The sequence below is a fragment of the Talpa occidentalis genome, unplaced genomic scaffold, assembly GCF_014898055.3.
Source record: "Talpa occidentalis isolate TD23 unplaced genomic scaffold, MPIMG_talOcc4v2.1 talOcc4.6, whole genome shotgun sequence".
NCBI classification, from domain to species: domain Eukaryota; kingdom Metazoa; phylum Chordata; class Mammalia; order Eulipotyphla; family Talpidae; genus Talpa; species Talpa occidentalis.
The window spans coordinates 42,403,970-42,421,592 of NW_023604972.1; the positions used below are offsets into that span (position 1 = coordinate 42,403,970).

Here is a 17,623-nt window from a genome sequence, read left to right on the forward strand (position 1 = left end):
GGCTGCGAAGCTGCCGGCAGCCTGTCTAGCGCCGGTTTGTTCCCCCGCCTCTGGGGAGGGTCCCGCATGGCGCGACAGACCTCTCCTGTCCGCCCGCTGCTCCTCTTAGCAGTGTATTTCCAGTCTGCCTGTTCTGTTCCCCGCTCTGGCTCTGGTGAATTCTGTCACCCGGGCATCTCTGGCCTGTACCTCAGCTCTTGTATGCATAAATAAATAAATCTTTAAAATTAAATAAATAAAATGCCATAGTTGCCTAATCTAAGATGCACATTTGTTTTATCTTTGTAACATTACTAAAATTAGAAAGCATCTTTATTGATATGTGTCAATATTGATATTTTTTTTTGGTGTCTCCTCCAAAAAGTTATTACTACATATCTATAATTGATGACACATGAAATTGGAGGAATAATGTAAATCAAATGGAATATGAATGATCACTTTTCATTTCAGTTTCATCAAAGATTGTATAATTAAAAATTAAATCAAATTAAGCAGAAATTTCTATGGAGTTTTTAAATTAATGAAACTGCAATAATAGTTCTTATTTCCCAAGATTTTATGTAGACATATAAATGTATAATCAATCACATGTCACTTACTGGATTTTATGAAAACATGTTAAAAACTACCTGTTGAAAATATTTACTGTTGACTTTAATTATTTAGCGGTGGTATACTGGGAACACGGCCTTTTAAGTATAATGCCCAGCACTCTGCAGACACTGAGTAAGGATTTGTGGAGTGATTGACTAAAATAATGAATAATTCAAAAAATCATACTATATTTCAAAATGAGCTTTTTTTTCTAAAAATCTTAAATAGGACATATGATTAAATTCTATGAATATATCTAAAAGTGAAATAAAAACAGAAAAACAGCAAATCCAGGTGGTCAGATTGAATCAGATATTTAACTTTCATTGTTTAAAGAAAATAACTAGTAGGAAAAGTTGAAAAAATTTATTGTATGTGCAAATGTATGTGATATTATGAGGTTACATTAAAAAAATGTTGATTTTGAGATACTGGTAATGTAACCAAAATGAAGGGGATTTTGAAAATGGCACTTACATCATGTTTCTTCTGAGAACATCTGACAATAATTTATTTTTATGAAATTGTATGGATTATGAAAAAGAAAAATGAATGTAAAAATTAAATAGATTTTTTAATTATATGTGATATTGTGGGTTTTTACATGTATCCTGCATTTATGAATAATCTAACATTTGCTAAAATTTAGGGGAATATAGATCAATGTTCAAAGCAAAATTTGGTTTAGTATACTGAAATTGTCATTCCACAATGTACATATTGGTATTTTATTTTGTGGGGACAGTTTATCTTTTGTTTGTGAGTACTTGGTAACTGTCCAGTATGGTAATGTCAATCCCAAAGATTTTGAGAAACTGCATATAAAATAAGGCGATCCTGAGACATTCTTTATTGTCATATTTAGATAGAAAGTAAAGATCTTTAGAGAAATGATCTTGCTTGTGATGTTTTGGAGAATGATAAAGTAAAAATGTTTAGCAGTGGGCCTTAATTTGTTAAAAATAAATTTCAGTAGTATTGAACACCAGAAAAAACTTGTGAATAGTATATAGTAGCCAATATCTCCTGCATTGGTAGCTATAAAACTAAGACAGAGAAGTAATTCACTACAAGGTTACTGCCTGTTAGTTGTAGAATAAATTAGCTGAACTGATGACAGTCCTGCTTTCATATTCATCATCTATCAGGATTCTGCTAGAGGCCTGGCAACTATTCTAGACACTTAGTATGCATATACAAAGTTAAATAAAAACAAAGTTAAATTTTCTAATGGTTTTTAAATTGTTTTCCTCTTAGGGATTCAGATTAATTTTGGCTGCTTTAACTTTGCATCCTAAGAGTTTGAAACCTTAACAAATGCTCCCTAGAGTAACCTGTGCCTACATCAGTAATGAAGAATAGGACATGCGTAAATGGGCGAGGGTAATCTGTGTTTTCTCTCCTTAAAGCATTTCCTGTGTTTAACAACTTGAATTTTTCATTCCTATTTGTTTACTTGTTTTTTTAACACCATAATTTGTACATAAACATGTACCTGTGTGCTTACAATATATAATAACAATATGTGTTATTAACAGCCAACATTCATTGAGTACTTGCTATGTGCCTGGTACTTTCTAGACCCTTAACATGCTTTAAATCTCAAAGTCTGGCAAAGTACTTCATATTCCTGATTTATAGTTGAGCAAACTGGGCATAAGGAAGTTAGGAAACATGTCTACAAAATAGTAAGTGTTAGAGGAAGGATCACACCCAAGGAGTCTGTGTGCATAGCTGCTTATATATAAAAGTGGCAACGGAAGAGCTTCATGTTCTCTTTGTATATATTGGGTTTTTGCCAGCAGGTTAGAGAGAGAAAGAACTCCTGTAAATGAAATATAATGTCTCTGAGATAATTTTTGGAACTTGTGTATAATATGGCACCCATTGCAATATTTCTAAGAAATTTCACATTGAAAGAAGTAAAGTGATCTTTCTAGGTGTTATAAAAACTGACTTCATAATCCCTAGTTTTACTTTACCACATTGTCCCTTGGAAATCTCTCCCCACTAATATAGTACAATGGGTGCAGCTGAACATGTGAGAACCAACACAATATTTTTTATCATTTCCCCAAATTAGATCACTTTTGTATTTAAGTTAGTGTTTATTTTATTGTATTTATCACTGGAACTTTTCAGAGCTATTTGACTGTCACCTGCCTTATAGAATGTTGGGATTCATTGCTGAGACTGTGCCCATGCATGAGAGCTCCTGGTTTCACAGCGGAAATGCAGCACTCAGCATTTCTCCTTCCAAAAACTGGGATACTCTCCGGAGGTCACTTTTTGTGTGGACTTTCTGTAATTCATTTGCCCAGAGTATACTTTTCAATGGACATAGTTCACTCTTTGTTGATTAGAGTTGTAAGGTATTTGTTATCTGCAAAGGTTTTGCAAATTATCTGTGGTAAAGGATTAAAGTGTAAACATCAGGTCATTTTGCCTTCAACATAATGCATGGTCTCATATTATAGTTTAAAATCTTTAAATTGATTCCTTATTTAATATATTGGAAGATTTCTACAAGATGCTTTGTTGTAGGTAGAAGAAATTAGCTATGGTCAGAGGTGATATTCAAGTTTAAGGGGGCATATATTTCTTCATATTAAAATTTAAAAGTACTCTGAATGAATGGAAGTGCATATTGCCTAGATCTCTAGTAATTATGGATTATTGTCTTGTATTACAGATTTCTAACCTTGTCTTTGGTTTTATTTTTTTAACTTTTCTTTTTCTATTTTCTTTCTTTTTTTTTAAGATTTATTTTATTTTTATGCATACAAGAACTGAGGTACAGGCCAGATGTGCAGGGCAGGGGGGAGGCAGTGAGAGGATTCACCAGAGACAGAGTGGGGAACAGAACAGGCAGGTTGACTGAAATACACAGCTGAGGGGAGCAGCAGGCGAGTCAGGAGAGGTCTGCTGCGCCATGTGAGTTTCTCCCTGGCTGGGCATTGAACTTGTGCTTCAGTGGCTGTGGTTAGCTTCATAGGTTGATCTTAACCTCTTGCGCCACCAGAGAGGCCCTGTCTTTGGTTTTAAATTTGTCAAATCCTTAGGAGAAATTATTGTGCATATTCATATTTTTGTGCCTTTCAGAAAAGCCCTGCATTGTCTCTAGTACAATGTATACTATTTGGAGATATTTTGAATGAACTATTTATACAAATCAAGCACAATTATAGATTTATCTTATTCTTTGCATAAGATTAGTTTCAATATATGTAAATATGATCACCAAGATAGGTATTTATCACTAAATCAGAGAGTGTAATATGACTAAATAAAACTTGTTCACAGGGATGACCAAGTGATATCTTACAGAAGCACCCACTTAGAACTCAGTAAAACTAAAAATAAATGAAAATAGAAATATATTATCTTTCCCATTAAAATCAGCTTGTTTTTTATTGTAACACATATTTGTGTAATCAATCAACAATTACATAGACAGTTTTCACCATATATTACCTCTATTTTGAACTGTTGGTGATACAGAAATGAAATGACTAGAGATTAAGGATCCTAGTGCCATCAGGGTAATTATAAGATGATAGTTATAGTCCCAGCTGCCACTAACCACCACGTTTCATTGTGTTAAGTGTCTGAGTCTTCTTTTCTAGATACTTTACACAGAGGTTTTTGGTTTTCCTCTTCACAGTCGACCCTTATTAGTTCCTCCACTTTTGGGCCCCTCCATGATGATATTTAGCATTCTGATCTCAGTAGTTCTTTCCTCTGTCTTTTCCTGAGTGATCAAATCTATCATTTAAATACATGACTTTAACCATAGCATCTATATTATCTATTTTTTTCAAATTTTTTTCCATAGCCAGGACTTCTTCCTTGAGTTCTATATTCATATTTCAAACTTAACAAGGTCATATCAAACTATTAATTACTTCATTATTATTATCATTATTATTATTGTTATTATTAACTACCTCTCTTAAGCCTGGTTTATCTTCTCCTACCTCCCTCTTCCCCATTCCCATAAATGGCCTCAAAATACTCTCAGACGTTTAGGTCAAAACCTAAGTGTCATTATTAGGTCCATCTTTGTCCTTCACACCTCACATCTGATTTAACAGTAAGAAATAGCAGCTCTGCTCCTAAAATGCATTCAGAATCTGACTGCCATCACCTTTATGATGCTCCCAGACCAAACACCATCATCTCTTGCCTGGGCTACCACAGTAGCCTGCTGGTTTCCCTACTTCTACTGTTGCCCACTGTGGTCTATTGCATCCAGACAGTGATCTTTCTAAATTTGAAATCAGATATCATCATACTGCTGCTTAAGAATTGGTTTATGACATTGTGTATAAACCAGTAAACTTCAATCTTACTAAAGACTTAAGATCCCAGTTTCTGCCTCCCTGGGTACCTCATCTCCTTCTACTCTCCCTTGTTCACTGTGTTATAGCCATCCTAGCCTCCTTTTAATCCCCTCTTAGAGCCTATTCACTTATTGTATATTTTATTTTGGTCTGAATAATCAGGATAGCAGAATGTCCATTTTGAATCCATATTTGAGACTTAGATTAAGTGGTACGTTAACCACCCTGCCTCACAGCACTCTGTTCGGCCCTTCCTACACAGACAACTTTAGAATCTCTAAATATCAATCTGTAGGTAACCACATGTTGTTTTGTATTCTTAGTAAAGTGGTCTTCAATGTATGTTTACAGGTGCAATTTCATTTGAATACTCTTGAGGTAAGAACATGTGCCGGTCCCAGCCTCATGATAATAATGGGAATTGATATCCAAAAAATTTTTAAGTACCAATATGTGCTGGGCACTGTTTACACTTGATGTGCATTAATTAATTTAATCCTCATAGTGACCTCATGAGTCAACATTATCCCCAGTATGGAGGAGAGAAAATCAAGGCCCAGAGAAGTTGAAATAACTTGCTCAATTCCATGTAATCAGCAGAAGAACTAGAATTTAGAATTGGGAAGTACATTCCTCAGTCTGTTCTCTAAACCAGCACTTGTTTATGCCTCATATAGAACCAAGAATAGACACTAGAAATATGTGGGAAATATAGCAAACACTAGATATTCATTTGAATGAACTGAATGGATGAATAAGAGAGAAAAATGTGCAGTCACAATTCTGTGGAGTAGCTGTATATCTCACCCAGAAAACTCTAGATAATTATTACTGAAAGGATGCTCATTACTACAAGTGCCTTGTTTTTTTCTGGTTGCTGCCTTTATGTGGCTTGCATTTGTATTTTTCATTCCAGTACTCTCTGCCTCTGCTTAATTCAGCAGTTTTGTATCTGAGTGCCCATCTGCCTTCAAACAAATTCCACAGATGTCTCATCTAACCTATTTAGTTTGAAAGGCAATCATCAGTACAACTAAACTGAAAACAAACTCAAACCTAATTTTCCTAAGAAGAGGTCTTTGTGTGGGTTAGAAGGACTTTGCTTTTAGAGTTATGAAAGAGTACTCTTTCCACGTCTTCCAGAATTGGCAAAGCAATCATTGAAATGAATCTTACTTGAAATATTCTAAAACAAATTTTGCATAACTTTTTAAAAATAGTGAAGTAATAATAAATAGTGGAGTCTAGCTTAAACTTATTGTGAGATTCTCAGAAAATTGAAATATTCATGGAGCTATTCATTCAAAATTCCCAATGAGGTTTCCAGTGCCTGTTTTCCTCTTAACTCACACTGCCTCCTTCTATTGACTATCTTGCTGCAACCACTGAGATTATTGCAGGAACAGAAAAGTGACATCTCTCTGTGATACTTGGAGATCTTAATTTAGGAAAACAATAAAATAAAGCATAAAACAAAATAGATACATTCCTATGCCAGCTTCTGCAGCTCAAACTGAAGGAAAATTATTTCTACTGCCAATGCCAATGGGTGTAGCTTTGTGAATGTAATGAAGTTATTTATTTATTTATTTATTTATTTTATTTTTATATTCCCCATACAATTGCAACCCCCTTATTTTGACCCCAATCCTTCCTTTCCCCGCGCTCCCCCACCCATCATAGTGTGTCTCAGGTTCATAGTTGTTTGCTGATTTTGATGTTTTCTTTCTTAGAGTTATTCTTTTTCCTGGTCCCTTATTTAGGTTTTCTAGATTCCTGCTATGAGTGAGACCATCCGGCATTTTTCTTTTTCTTTCTGGCTTATTTCGCTGAGCATGATCCCTTCCAGTTCCATCCATGTTGCTGCAAATTGCATGTGTTTATCTTTTTTGAATGCTGAGTAATATTCCATGGTGTATATGTACCACATCTTCTTGATCCAGTCATCTATTTTTGGGCATTTGGGTTGTTTCCAAAGCTTAGCTATTGCAAATAGTGCTGCTATAAACATAGGGGTGCAGGTGCTCTTTGGAATTGATGTTTCTGTGTCCTTTGGGTAAATATCTAGGAGTGGAATTGCTGGTTCATATGGGAGCTCTATCTTTAGTAGGTTCAGGAATCTCCACACAGCTCTCCATAGTGGTTGGACCAGCTTGCACTCCCACCAGCAGGGCAGGAGAGTTCCTTTTTCTCCACATCCTTGCCAACATTTGTTGTTGCTAGTTTTTTTAATGAAGTTTTTAGAAACTATCAGTAGAGAGAATGACTGCTATATATATTTTTTTTGGGAAAGCATCATATATTAGCTCTATACACTCCTGATCCAAGTTGTGTGGGTTTATATCTTTGCTCTGTTGCTCACAGGCATCAAATCCTGATTTTATGTTCTTGGAGTTTGTGATAGGGATTACCATGCCCCACCCCAGCTCACCTTCCCTTTCTGCCCACCCCGGCTTCATCTGTACTATGAAGTGTCCTTATTTGTGTGCATGCGTAAACACCAACTTTTGTGTCCCAGTTTGCTCCATACCTTTCCAAGCAGCTGCCTTTTGGTGACTTCTCAGACCTAGGAGTAAATATATCAATGGTCTGGTCCTCCCATGGGAAAATGTACCCATGTGAGAGGCCCTCTCAGGAGCCCTCTCTACAGGAGAGCTTCAGGGCTGTTTGGACAGGGATTCCAGCGTTAGGATTCCTGGATCATGGTTTAAAACAAAAGGAAGACAGATTTTGGTAGGCACATACTCTTCATTTTGTGTACTTTGCCCTCTGGGGCGAAGCACAGTTGGAAGAGGCCAGAAGAAACCTGCTAAAGCAATGATTTTGGAGAAGGGGATATCTTGCTCGGGTCCAACATCAGTCCAACATGCTCCTAAATATCTCTGCCCACTTCTTTCCATATATACACCATTTAGATACGTCAATATCTCACTTTATGTTCCTAGGTCTATTGCATTTGTTGTGTGGCTGGTCTTCCTATGAGTACTCGTCTCCTGTCTAGTCTCATTCTCACACTGCAGCCTGAGTAATCTTTCTGAAGCATGACTCAATTACATTATTGAACTAATAAAAATCATTCAACTTCTCATTGTTTTTAGAATATAAAGCAAAAATACTGACTGTAGTTAAGGTGACAGAAATTTATCTATCTCATAACTCATTGCACACCATGCTTCCCCCAGTTCTCTATTTTTTCTGTTTCCTCATGCTCTTTCTTGACTCAAGCATTTGCACATTCTATCTCGTGTACCTGATAGGGTATTTTCTTCCCTCTTCATACCCATTTAAAAAAAAGAAAAAAACCTCTCAATTTAAGAGTCATTTTCCAAGGAATGCCCTCTCGGACATCTAGAAACAAGGTGTTGTTAGGTATGACCTGAATCAGGAACACTCTTTTATCACTGAGTATTTGGATGGTCTAGGGACTTTGTCAACCACATTAGATAAACTATTTTTCCTTGAAAGTTTTATAGCTTTCTATATATGCAATATCATTCTTTGGAGTTTTAAATAATAAAATGGCCAATCTCATCTTTACTTTTACCTGGAAACCCAAGTAATTTCAAATTCTACTTTTCTTTTCTGCCTGCCAGCTTGCCCCTTTTTTCCTTCCCATTCATGCAAGAAATTCTACTGTCTTGTAAATATGGGCCTAATTCTTTATTTTCTGCATTTTTGTCTTTTATCACATATTTATAAATTACACATGTCCGTAGTCTCCTAATGTCCCTCAGTCCTCTGCCTACTCATTCCATTTCTTCAGACAAAGTTCCTTCACAAGCAAAAATGAACCCAGACCTAGAAAACGCAAATATGAAACTTTACAAACTGTTGAATTGCATAGTTAACTGAAGACATTAGGGACCACAGATCTTATTTCTGCATGATTCCCCTATTACTCTACCTTGTTTTCTACATGCACAGCAATTTACAATTTTACATTATAATTATCTTTCTCTGTGACTATCCTCCTGTTAGACTGTAGATACTTTGAAGTCAGGAACTATAGTTTACCAAACTTCTGTCTCCCCATAACCTAGCACGTACTTGATATTAAGTAAGTTTTGAGTATGAATGAAAGACTAGGTGATGCTACTTAAGATAAGTACCAGGTAGTGTTTTCTGGATTATTCACTGTCAGCAAAAACACTGGTGTTCTTAAATAAATAAGACAATATTTGCTTTTTGATACCATCATTCTTGAAGTGCACCTTTTTTGGTGCCAATTTTCCGTGTAGCAACAGAGAAGAATTTGGACTCATCAGTAATAGTCATTTGCCTTTCAAGACATTAAATGCTGAGTCTAATTTACATAACTTTAATGAATGAATATCCAATGTAAAATCATTGGACACTTTATGGAAGACTTAGAAACTAGATTCTGCAGTCATACTTCTAACTCTTGGTTTAAATATTTGCTTTTTGGTTTTAAATATTTGCCAGAGACCTTTGATAACTAACTAAATATAGGAGTTTAAAAGCTTGCAGAACCGGATATTTAGAAATAAGTAACAAGTACATGGTTTTTATTCTTCTCATTATGGAATGTATATGCATATTAACAGAAGAAAAATGTAGGAATTCTTACTTTGGGAATCCACAAAATGCAAGTGTTCAAGGTTTACTTACTAATTTAGATGAAATTTAACGATGCAGATGTTAAGAATTAAATGTTTTACTTTCTCTAACAACTACTGATTTTTAATATTTACACACATGGAAGACATCTTATTGATACTATAAGAAATTAATTAGATGTTTTCAATTTTACATTTGAAAGCTGTAAGCTCCTCATTAAATATAGAAAAATTACTTAGTTTCTAATGTCATGATGAATTTTTCTTGACTGTTGACATTAACTATTGATTTAATATGTAATGTTACAGTGAATATTAAATGAAAAAAATATGCACAAAGTATATATATGCATGACAAAATCCTGGTTTTTTGAATTAATAATGCAAGTATATCCATTGATAAGAATTGCATGTTGATCAAGCCTCCCTTGGAACTCACAAGGAAAAGGCTAGGATTTGACATAATTCAAATGAAAGGGGTCTACTCTTTCTCAGAAGCTAAAAGGATAGCTGATATAATTTATCCACAAAGAAATTACTTTATCTTAGAAAGTTAAAAAGTTAGTATAGTTTCCTTTTTTCTTTTCTAAGTATTTGGGCTTGAAAAATTATTTTCTTAAATGGAAATAATTCCACAGGAAGATATTCTGTTCATCTGTGGGCTGAGAAAAAACTCTGGCTCTGTTTTTCAGTACTCTATTGTGCCACTTAAAAAAACTTTGTCTACAATCTCTGTCATCTATCTATCCATCTGTTTATCTATCAAGACCTTCATCATCATCATCATCATTGTCATATGCTGTCTATCATTTCCTGTTCCTTGCTTGATTAATTAGCACCCATTCCTGAAAATGAAATAAAATTAGAAAAAATATTGCTTCTCTTAGGTAGTGCATTATGTATTCATATATATGCTATAGGGCAACCTGAGTGACAGTTTTGCTTGCCTTTGTTATTTAATTAAGCAAAATGACTGGTTTGATAATAATTATTCTGTAGTACCAGAGATAATTGTCTTACTTGTTGAAATCTGTAATTCTTCATCTTTAGAGCAAAAGAGGAGAGAGAGAAACAGAGAGAAAGAGAATGTGAATTACTTTTTAGAGGTAGAGATCAGGAATCAGAACATTGGGGGGGAAGTAGGAAAGGTTGTTTGAAAAAATATTTTTTGAAAAATGATCTGTTTTGTTTTTAGACATAAATATAAATTTATTTGAAATTTAAAATAATATTAAAAAGGAGTATGGTATCTTTCCTTTAATTAAAAAGGAGAAAGTGTGAAACAGGAATGAAAAGGATATGATGCCTGTGAAAAAGTTCTAGAATTTTTAAACTGCTAGTGGTGTAATCACATCCTGTGTGTATTAAGGTAACAAAGATCTCTGGTTTATAGTTGCTTGTTGATTTTGATTTTTACTTTATTATAACTAGTCTTTTTCCTGGTCCCTTATTTAGGTTTTCTAAATTCCTGCTATGAGTGAGACCATCTGGTATTTTTCTTTTTCTTTCTGGCTTATTTTGCTGAGCATAATCCCTTCCAGCTCCATCCATTTTGCTGCAAATTGCATGAGTTTGTCTTTTTTGACTGCTGAGTAATATTCCATTGTACACGTGTACCACAACTTCTTGAGCCACTGCGGGGGCGGCGGGGAGGGAGTGGGAATTGTATGGGGACTATAACCAAGATGAAAATGCATACATTGTGCAAAAATGAAAAATGATGTAAAAATATATAAAATTAAAAAAATAAATAAAAAAAATGATAAAGATCATCATTACCATCATTTGTATCCACTTTCTCCCCCATGTCTCATGCCCTGAAAATCCCATGAGATCTACTCACATTGTATGAAGATTTCCCGTCACAGGACCTGAATCATATGTGGACCATAATTGGATTGGAAATGTAGAACTCCTGAATGTTCATTGCTGTTGTTTTTGCTATGGCTTTTCCTTAGTTTGCACGTGATGCAACAGCATCAGCTTTTTCACACAGAACAGTTTTAGAAGAATGAAAAGGAGAGAGAGCGAGAGAGACTGTGTATGTGTGTGTGTTGTATAAATTTTTCATTAGTATTTGATAAAAAAAATACTTGGAGTTAATAATAGATACATTTCAGAGCTTAGCTCTTTTAGTATGTCTTATCTCCAAGCTAAGTCACTAGTTTGGTTAAATTTTTGCAAATGTTGAAAACTAAAATGTTCAAATGGTTAATCTCAGATAATGGGACAAATCGTTTAAACTCTTATGTAAAATTTGATAAGATGTTTTACATAACTTTCATGAATTGACAAGATCTTGTAGAGAACACAGTTCCAGATGGCAAACATACGCAACTGATTTAGTCAAACATTTTTTTGGCAAGAATATCATGAATTTTGTAATCAGTTGGGAACCAATGAAATTCAAAGATGAGTCTAGTTAATAATCTATAATTATTGGTTAGAGAAGTATATTAGTACCAATTTTCCTCTATTCATCCTACCTTTTCTCTTCTATCCACCTCACAAGCCTTTGGCACAATGAAGTGGGTAACCTTTATTTCCCTTCTCTTCCTCTTCAGCTCTGCTTATTCCAGGGGTCTGTTTCGTCGAGATGCACGTAAGAATTCTATTTTTCTATTATCCAAGTTTTATTTAAACTTCCCAGTAAAAGTTTCAGTAAACTCTATATCTTTAAAGAAGTAAGTTTCTGGACTGCAATGATATTTTGTATTTGTAACTCCTTAAAAAGTTATTTATTAATATATTTCTAAAGCCCTAGGTGAATGAAATGGTGATAATTGTTTAGTAACTGTAATTTCTTTTTGCACATCTAGGAATTTAGGGTGACTTAAACTTCACAGAATATAGTTGAAAAAAGTATTCATAACTCCATATTCCCAAAGCATATCCACTGTATTGATTTATGAAAAATCAAAATCTGTATTGTTAATCTTATAGAGTTTATAATTGTATTTTTCATTTTAAACTGTCCTCTTCGTAGCTATTAATAGATATTACAAGAGAATTAGACCTTATCAAAGTTTGAATGTAAAGCTATAAATATTAAAGATTTTTCAAATAGTAACATTGGTGATTGAATAACTCCTGTTTAAATGCAAAAGAAACAGGTCACCATCATCCTAAGATTTTCTGTAGGAATCAGAGTCCAACATTTTGAAACAAATGAATACATAAGTCAGATGGAGAGAAACATAAAAAGTAATATCATAAACAATTGTTTTCTTTTAATAACTTTTTCATTTGTTTTTCCTTTTCCCAACTCCCTCCCGCCTCCCCAGACAAGAGTGAGATTGCTCACCGGTATAATGATTTGGGAGAAGAAAATTTCAAAGCCCTGTAAGTTAAAATATTGAAGAGTTAAATTTACTGTTTCTAATGTCATTGGTTATTATACTGAAGTTCCTATATTCTTATGTGATCAGACTTGACCCTAGAGCAGAACTGTCAACAGAATTTTCTGCACAGCATTGCAGCACTATAAATCAGTGCTGTCCAATATGAGCTACTGGCCTCATAAATTACTCTTGAGTTATTTAGATGTGCAAATGCAATAAGAATAAAAATTTATATTTACTTTTTAGTTAAACCTGTATTATACATAAACTAATGGCTACTGTATTGGACAGTAGCTCTGGTACTAAAAAAATTTTTTATTGAAGTAACATTGGTTTGTAACATTATATAGGTTTCATGTGTATATCATCGTAAATTATCATCTATGTGGACTGCATTATGTTCATTACTAGAAGTTTAATTCCATCTTTTATCATACCATTGACTCCTTTAACTCACTTTAGCCTCCACCCTTTCTACTTACCTTCTTGTAATTACTAATTTGATCTTATAGTTAAATGTTTGTTTTCCTTTTAGTTAATTGTTTTGTTTCTTTATGAACCACATAGGAGTGAAATCACATGATATTTATGTTTTTCAGCTGACTTATTTTCCTACCCATAGTACCTTCTGGGTTCATCCATATTGTTGCAAGTGGCAGGTTTCTATCTTCTTTTTAACAGCTAAATAATATTCCATTATATATATACATATACCACATTTTGGAACTCTTATATAACCTGCATGGTGAAAATATTTTAGTTTATGTTTCCTTTTGCACATCGCTTATTAAAAATTCTTTTCTCTAGTAAATAGATCTATGGTTTCTTGAGAGCATCTTGATAATTTTTAACCTAGCAAAAATGAGAAAATAGTTTATTTTCTTTTTTTTTAAGATTTATTTATTTATGCATTAAAGAACTGAGGTACAGGCCAGAGTTATGGGGAGGGGGGTGAGAGGATTCACCAGAGACAGAGCGGGGAACAGAACAGGCAGATTGACCAAAATACACTGCTGAAGGGAGCAGCTGGCCAGACAGAAGAGGTCTGCTGCGCCTTGTGGGTTTCTCCCTGGCCTGCCGGGAATCAAATCTGCACTGCAGAGGCTGTGGACAGTGTCACAGCTCTGTGCTCAAGCGCCTGCGCCACCAGTGGAGGCCCTAGTTTATTTTTTAAAGTTAAACTTCATCCCACATTCTGATCAATTGAAATGTGTGTGATTTTTGCTTTTGGTTTTAAATCATCTAGGGCATATACAATACCTGCAGTCACAACAACTAGCTCTATTTAAAATGTCATTTTTTGTTGTTTGCTCTTTATGTGTGCATCTCCTGCCATGCACACACTTCTATTTATTTATTTTTATATTTTAATTTTTAAAAAAGATTTATTTATTTATTTATACAAGCATTGGGTAGAGTCAGAGGCACGGGAGGGTGAGAGGATTCACCAGAGACAGAGCAGAGAGTAGAATAGGCAGACTGACGAAATACACTGTTGAGGGGAGCAGTGGACGGCAGGAGGGGTCTGCGCACCATGTGGGACCCTCGCCAAAGGCCGGGTATCTAACCGGTGGTGCAGAAGCTGCGGGCAGCTTCGCAACCCAGCGCTCAACTGCTGCGCCACCGGGGGAGGCCCGCACACACTTATATTTATATCTGATGGAAACATATATCTTCTTTCTTAAAAAGCCATAAAACGCTGGTTAGTTTTCATAAACTAGCTGATGTGATTAAACTATTATATAATAATTAGGTGTATAAGATATAGAATATACTAATATACAGTTTGTTTGCTAGCATAGAAACCTGCTTTGTAGAAAATTTTACATGAGATGAATTTATGAATTTTATGAATTTCTCAAAAAATTGTATTATGTTACATTTTTGTATGTTCTTTATTTCAGGGTGTTGGTTGCCTTTTCTCAGTATCTCCAGAAATGCCCCTTTGAAGATCATGTAAAATTAGTGACCGAAGTAACTGATTTTGCAAAGACATGTGCTGGTGATGAATCAGCTGCAAATTGTGACAAACCACTTGTAAGTAACATTTGATTTTGAATATATTTCTTCTTTTAAGTAATACTGACCTTTTAAAAAAAATCCCATTTTCATTTTTTCAATACTTACTAATTGACCACATTTGTAAGCAACACTCAAAGGTGGGTTTAGCCATTATTTCATCTATGATAACAACATTCTACTTCTACCCACAATTTTAGAAACATTTCATTTAAATCTATATTTCTCTTAAAATTTATTAATTTATCCTAAGGTGACATTGGTTTAAGTGGTTTGTAATTTGGTCACGTAGGTTCATATCCCTTCAGATATATGTTACTGGGCCACACCCATGTTCCAGACACCCATGGTCCTTCAACATTGTCCAGTGGGTACCCTCCACACTTTGCTGTCCTCTTTCCCTGTTCCCTTCAGATAGCCTCAGTTTTACAGTTAAATTTCTAGGGTATGTTTTGGTTGAGTTTTGTTTCTCTATATTCCACACATGATTGAAATCAATTAGTATTTGTCTTTCTTGTTCTGGTTTACTGGCTTAGCACAATCTTTCTGGTGGCATCCATGTGTTGCAAATGGCAAGAGTTCATCTATTTTTCATAACTATGTTGTATTCCATTGTGTATATTCCTTATTGAGATTACACACAGCAGTCTTACTGTATTTAGATGAAAATCTTTCATTAGTAAAAGCCTATTTTTAAAATTTGAAGTTTGATTTATTTTCATAGATACAATGTTGTAAAGCAATGTTATCTCAATAAAAAAATACAGTAAAAATTAAAAAGCTTGTTTTCTTCTATTTAGCAAACTCTTTTTGGAGATAAACTGTGTACAGTTGCATCTCTTCGTGAAAAGTATGGTGATTTGGCTGACTGCTGCGAAAAACAAGAGCCTGGGAGACATGAATGCTTCCTGCAACACAAAGACGACAACCCAGGATTCCCTCCATATACACGACCAGAGCCCGATGCATTGTGTGCTGCCTTCCAGGAAAATGAACAGAAGTTTGCAGGACAGTAAGTTACCAGCTTTTTAGGCTTCAAATTTGAAAATTATGGAGTACATCAAGGCTCATTATAACAATTACTATAACAAAAATATTTTCAACATTAAGGTTGAGAAGCTTAAGTTCTGATAACAGTTTTCAAAGACGTAATATTTGCACTACAAATTTGACATGATAAAAACTTTGATAAAAGATTTTTGGATTTCACTGAAACTATATGATGTGTCTAAAAATTTTGAGATTGAATATTATGAAACTATGTATTTAATTATTCTCAGAATGATTTCATTTTAGTCAATTACGTATCACCAAATTGTACTAATTTAATATATTGTTTGTGTATGCAAGCATATTTATTTACATATTTATATATGTAATATACTATAATTCATACACATAAACTTAACCTTTTCACTAACCTAAATAAAGGTTACCACATCCAAATTGAGTTTATTTAGTAATTAGATGTTTTTGGGTTTTAGAGGCTCTCAGGAGAATGTTGATCGCAATTGTTCCTATAACCCTGTCTGTTATAGATAAATGACTGTTTTTCTTTTTAAAAATTTAGTTACTTATATGAAATTGCCAGAAGATATCCTTACTTTTATGCTCCTGAACTCCTTTACTATGCTAAGCAATACAAACAAATTTTGACAGACTGTTGCTCAGCTGCTGATAAAGGTGCCTGCCTGACACCAAAGGTATGCCTCAGAAAAAGACTAAAAAAGCCAATTCATAATCAAATCTCAGATTTTGGACATCTTATACCTAGATATAGGAAACTTTAGTCTCTGATATAAACTTCTCATGTTCAAAAAATCTTCCTCACTCTTCTCCCACCCAAAGATCTTTGACCCTCTTTGAAGACCTCTGGTCTCTTCATTCCTCTTTCTTTAAGATTTGCCCAGTGGATCTATAGAAGGAATCATTGTGTATGTATGTTAATAGTCTGCCTCTTTTTATTGTGCTCACACTTATGGTGAAATAGAGAAACTCATTTGTAAAATTGCATAACAAAGGGCCACAGTTTTTGTTTATCGTTTCATGATGCTTTTTCTTTTTTAATTGGGTGGAATTCAAAATGGAGAATTTAACTTGCATTTAGGAGCCTGGTTCAGTCCATAAATATTTTTTAGGTACTGCATTCTCTTTTCTAGATATTTTATGGATCTTGTTAGAGTTGGTGGAGGAGGATTTGAAATAAAAATTAAATCAGTAATGTTTCCTGGGATGTTGGTGTATTTGTTTCTCTACTTTTCTTTTCACTTTCCTTCCCCTGCCCCCCAAGCAATGCCTCCATACTGATTCTTGACTACTTTTCTTGACTACCTAGAGCCTTCTCTATGACCAGACTGATCTTTCTTCTTCCTACATAGTGAAATCATGAATTTCTAATAGCGAGAACCTGGCAATTTAAGTATAAATTCTCTCTTTAAAATTTAATTTGGCTAGTCTTAGCTAAATGTATAAGGGGGTATTTCATACAGAATTTTTTCACCCTAATTTTTCAAATTCTTTCTTTTTGTAGGTTGATGCTTTGAAGGAAGTCGTACTGAGTTCATCTGCCAAACAGAGATTCAAGTGTGCCAGTATCCAAAAGTTTGGAGAAAGAGCTTTCAAAGCATGGTATTTTAAAACTTAGATTGTATTTTTACAGTAATATAAAGGGTGTCAGTTCAATTAACAAAATTAGACATTCATATAACATTTTACACAGGCTTTCACACACATCTTTTTGGTTGTC

General features: G+C 34.3%; 1 protein-coding gene across 4 annotated transcripts in view; it reads left to right on the plus strand.

The window, feature by feature from the left end:
- ALB (albumin) overlaps positions 1-17,623 on the plus strand; it is a 109,217-nt gene that overhangs the window by 81,388 nt on the left and 10,206 nt on the right. For 3 of the 4 annotated variants that reach the window (XM_054687986.1, XM_037529603.2, XM_037529602.2), the window contains 6 exons: positions 12,082-12,119; positions 12,802-12,859; positions 14,763-14,895; positions 15,678-15,889; positions 16,448-16,580; positions 17,408-17,505. In XM_054687986.1, the coding sequence (XP_054543961.1) occupies positions 12,082-12,119; positions 12,802-12,859; positions 14,763-14,895; positions 15,678-15,889; positions 16,448-16,580; positions 17,408-17,505 (672 nt within the window). Of the gene's footprint in view, positions 1-12,040; positions 12,120-12,801; positions 12,860-14,762; positions 14,896-15,677; positions 15,890-16,447; positions 16,581-17,407; positions 17,506-17,623 lie in introns of those variants that run through there. The other variant, XM_037529601.2, reaches the window with a different exon arrangement.